Source organism: Penaeus japonicus, unplaced genomic scaffold (genome assembly GCF_977035675.1).
Source record: "Penaeus japonicus unplaced genomic scaffold, GWHDUDI00000001_assembly GWHDUDI00000031, whole genome shotgun sequence".
NCBI classification, from domain to species: domain Eukaryota; kingdom Metazoa; phylum Arthropoda; class Malacostraca; order Decapoda; family Penaeidae; genus Penaeus; species Penaeus japonicus.
In genome coordinates, this window is record NW_028234433.1 from 7881016 (window position 1) to 7886015 (window position 5000).

Genomic DNA, 5000 nt, shown 5'->3' on the forward strand with positions numbered 1-5000 from the left:
CGAAACAAATACTCAGCTCTCATAGAAGATCTTGACATAGACCAAATGAATGACCAATTCAGTGAGATATTAATGGAAGCTGCACTTGAAATAGGGGGTAAAGACGAAAAAGAAAAGTTCAGTAAGCTTTTGGTGGAGACAAAAGAGCTTATCAAACAGCGTAGGGACATGAAAATAACATCAATCAGAGACAAGATAGAATCAACAGAGCTGACTAAGACGATAAACAAGAAGAAAGAGGATGTACGCAAATTTAACATACGAAAAATAAACGAAACTCTGCTTGCCGGCACCAGCCTTAAGGCAACAAAGAGGAGGCTCAGAATAGGGAAAAACCAAATGTATGCAGTAAAGAAACCCAACGGAGAGGCGACATACAATAAAAATGAAATTATCAAAGTAATAGAAGACTTCTATCGCGACTTACACCACTCAAACGACCAACCACATACAGAGACAAACACAACAATTGGAGACGTTCCAAACATCACGGTAGAGGAAGTAAATATGGCACTAAAAAGCATGAAAAGAGGAAAAACACCAGGAGAAGACGGCATTAGTGTAGATCTTATTCAAGATGCAGGAGAGATTGTGGCAGTAAAACTGGCGAGTCTTTATAACAGATGTCTATGCGTCGGTAAAAGTCCGAAGGCCTGGAAAAACACAATGATAATTTTAATACACAAAAATGGAGACACAAAAGACAAAGAATTACCAAACTATAAGCCTCCTTTCAGTAATCTATAGACTGTTCACTAAAATCATCACAGCCCGTATCACCGATACATTAGATTCAAAACAACCCAGGGAGCAGGCAGCGGATTCTCAACTACAGACCATATCCACACACTAGCTCAAATAAAAGAGAAAACAAAAATGCCCCTGTGTATGGCATTCGTAGATTATGAAAAAGCATTCGATTCGGTACTGATATCTGCAGTACTAGATGCAATTTGTAAACAAGGAGTAGAGGAAATATACTGCAGATTATTAGAGGATATATATAGAGATGGTATAGCGAGCATCAAAATCCACGCAGAAACCAATAAAATACCAATAAAAAAGGGTGTTAGGCAGGGCGACACCATCTCACCGAAACTGTTTAAAGCTTGCTTGGAGGAAGTATTCAAGAAGTTAGATTGGAAGGAGAGAGGGATTAAAATAGGGAATGAGCACTTAAACAATCTAAGATTTGCAGATGACATTGTTCTTTTCGGCGAGTCAGCAGATGAATTACAACAATTAATAAGCGATTTAAATAAGGAAAGTCTGAAGATTGGCCTTAAAATGAACATGAAAAAGACTAAAGTCATGTTCAACAGTCGAACCCCAGTTAAGCAAATACAAATACAGGGCGAGGTATTAGAAGCAGTGAACGAGTACATATACCTAGGGCAACTCATCCAGTCGAGTACATCCTGCGAAGCCAAGATAAAACGGCGAATCAGGCTAGGTTGGAGTGCCTTCGGTACACATAGTAATATATTACGAGGTCGTCTGCCACCATGTCTAAAGAGAAAGATTTTTGACCAATGTGTCCTCCCCGTCATGACATATGGATCAGAGACATGGACTACGACCAAGGCACTCGAGAGGAAATTGGTAAGCGCCCAAAGAGGAATGGAAAGGCTTATGCTAGGAGTTAGCTTAAGAGACAAGAAAAGGGCCACATGGATCAGGCAACAAACAAAATTAGAGAACATACTCAAGAGCATCAAGAAGAAAAAGTGGCAGTGGGCTGGACATATATATCGGAGACAGGACAACAGGTGGACAAAGAAAACAACAGAATGGGTAATACACGACACAAAGAGACCCAGGGCAAGACCAATGACTAGATGGCGGGATGAAATAGTGCAATTTGCAGGAGTAAATTGGAATCAGAGGACACAAGACTGGAATGACTGGAAAAGATTGAGAGAGGCCTACGTCCTGCAGTGGACTGATACTGTCTGATGATGATGATGATATATATATATATATATATATATATATATATATATATATATATATATATATATATATACATATACATCACCCATCATTTACCAACAGCAACACAGGCACCCTTTGTCACAACCTGTCCTCTTGGCACTTTTAACATGCATATTTTTGACAGGATAATGACATCACCCACCATTTACCTTCAACACAACAGAGACACCCTTTGTCACAACTTGTTTTCTTGGCATTTTGAACTTTGCAATCTGCAGCCTTAACACACGTGCCTCCCTTAATGTCGCACTTGGTCGACTGCTTGCAGCTGACCTTATCGGTATTACCTAAAGATTGAGCTCCTTTGCCATCCAGTCACATCACAAAAACAAACCCCATACCACGCCATACGCTCAAAAGAATAAGGGAAAAGGAAAATCGAAATAAGTCATAAGATTACTCGTCCATTCGACCCATCACTCTCCTTCGACATTACCGCAACCCCTCCTCTTAGCACCTTCAAATGATAATAACATCAAACATCACTCACCTTCAACACAACATAGGCACCCTTTACTGCAACCTGTCCTTTTGGCACCATCAATTTTGCAATCAGCAGCCTTGACGCACGAGCCACCTTTCTTGCCGCACTCGCTCGCCTGCTTGCAGTTGACGCTGACGGGAGCTTCTAGAGAAGATAGGGCCCATCAGCCACCCAGTCACACCCAGGGGCCAGATACTCAAAACAGATATGTGACGCCACAACACCTTGTAACTCAAAGGTGATCCCGAGCACTCGTACTGGTGTGAACCCGGAAATAAGTCATGCTAGTTCTGATTTGTGTGAGGAAGGCATGTTTAGATAATGTTTCATTGGCCGTTAGACGTCATATCAATTAATTTAGCATTGGTGTGTCATAAATAACCCCGTTCTCTCCAGTCACTTGATAAAAAGAAGATAAAAGTAGGACAGTGTACAATGCGCTCGTCGTTTACCCTATGGAGTTAACGACAATACATATTGAATACACATAGAACTTTGAGAAATGAGAGGAGAAAATGAGAATTTTTATTCGTGTGAGGTTAATCCTTGTTAAGATATCACAGATTTACCAGACATGAGAGTTTTTTGCGGTATTTTGAAGGTGTCTTGTCAATGACGAAGGTAATATTCTCTTAAATGTATGTTTGAGAAAGGTAGATAGAGAGAGGGAGAGGGAAAGCTTGCATTATCAAGGTAATAACACTATGATGTACATTAACACACACTTTCTCTCACTATCTATCTATCTAGATTTAAGATGTTATACACATGAATACAGTTTGATGTTTGATGTGTTGTATAAGGGAAATATGTGATCGGGCAGGTACACAAGCACTTGACCTGCGAGGAGGGTGCACCGTATGTCAGAGGCAGTATGCGACCTGATTGGTGGGTGTAACGGGCAAGCGCCGCCCCTTTTCTCTTTGCTGGCACTGTCGATACTTGCCCTTATCTCAATGTGCAGAAGTTACTTCCCGGAGGTCGGGTAACCCGTGATTGATCGAGGTATGGTGTTTAGGGATGAGGATGCTTGGAGCTAACACAATGACCAGCTAGAAAAGGAGCGATTTCCGAAAATGTCTTTAGTTGACACAGTGACCCTGTGTGTGTGACCCGCCATTCCTCTCCTCTGCCATGTGACCTCTTCCACATTCTACCCTGCTATTCTATCCTGTGCCTGTTGAATATATTTTAGCCTGTAATAAACTCAAGTTTTGTTCTGGTGTGTTCATGTTCGACCTGGCTGTTCTGATATTAAAGAATGAACCTTGACATTGGCGACCTTGCCAGGATCAGTCAGTCACTCGACAGTTAAGCCTGAACTCAGCATGCAGAATTACTTGGATGAGGCCAGGAGTTCAGCATATGAGGCATGCAGGTGCTTCATTACATTGAGCGGCAGATCATGTGGGAGACGGAGGAACGAACTTTCCAGGAATGGGAGAAACAGCGGCAAGAGGCTCATAAGCTCGTACAGTGTTAGCTGAAGCAACAGCAGGTTGAATAAGAGTGCATCAAGCAATGGCTGTTGGAAGCAACTCTGCAGCAAGAGGAGCACACACAGAGGGCACTGCAGAAGGATGTCAGTCCTCTCTCTTGGATGTGTGTGACTGTCACGGGTGGATCCGCTTTGGTCCTGGGGTTGAGAGCTGCACATTTCATAAACTCCCGGGAGAAGGACGCCGGTTGGAGAAGCCGCCGGCGTCAGAGGAGCCATCGGTAGGTACATACATACAGGAGCACCAGAAGAACCACCGCGAGAGACATGTGCACCAGAGGAGCCGTCGGTGGAATCACTAGCAGAGGTGTGTGCACCAGAGAATCTGCCGGCAGAGGTTTGTGCACCAGAGGAGCTCCAGCAGAAGTGTATGCATCAGAGGAGCCGCCAGTAGAGCTGCTTGCACTGGAGGAGCCGCCGGCAGAACTGTGTGTACTGGAAGATGGCAGCAGTGCGTGCAAAGGAGGAGCCATCGCTGAACCCATGTGCAGTGAAGAAGCCATTGGCAGAAGTACATGCGGCGGAGGAGCCGTCAGCAGTGGTGCATAAACCAGAGGGGCTGTTAGTAGAGGAGCGATCAACAGTGATGATCATGTCGGGGAAAAGTGATGACCTAGCTGAGAGACTGCAAGGTGTGGGACATCCCACTCAAGAAGCTGATGGACATAGGTTACCCACCCAAGAAACCACTGAGCGTGGGGCAACCTCCTTTGGAACTGCTAGATTAATCAAGATTAGTCAATAGGTTGATTTAAGATATATATATACATATGAATGTTGTTTTGTGGTGTATGATATGTTGTATAAGGAAAATATGCCATGTGTGTATGCACGTGCGTTAGTGTGACTGGGCAGGTACACGAGGACTCGACCAGTGAGGAGTGTGCACCGTATGTTAGAGACGGTGTGCAGAAGTTACCCCCCAAAGGTCGGATCACCCATGACTGGTCGAGCGATGGTGTTGAGGGACAAGGATGCTCAGAGCTGGCACGATGACCAGCTAGAAGAGGAGCGATTTCCGAA

General features: G+C 43.9%; 1 protein-coding gene across 1 annotated transcript in view; it reads right to left on the reverse strand.

The window, feature by feature from the left end:
* LOC122265983 (uncharacterized) overlaps positions 1-5000 on the reverse strand; it is a 71635-nt gene that overhangs the window by 32951 nt on the left and 33684 nt on the right. The window contains exon 12 of the mRNA XM_086555407.1: positions 2486-2623. Coding sequence (XP_086411533.1) covers positions 2486-2623 — 138 coding nt within the window. The remainder of the gene's footprint in view (positions 1-2485; positions 2624-5000) is intronic.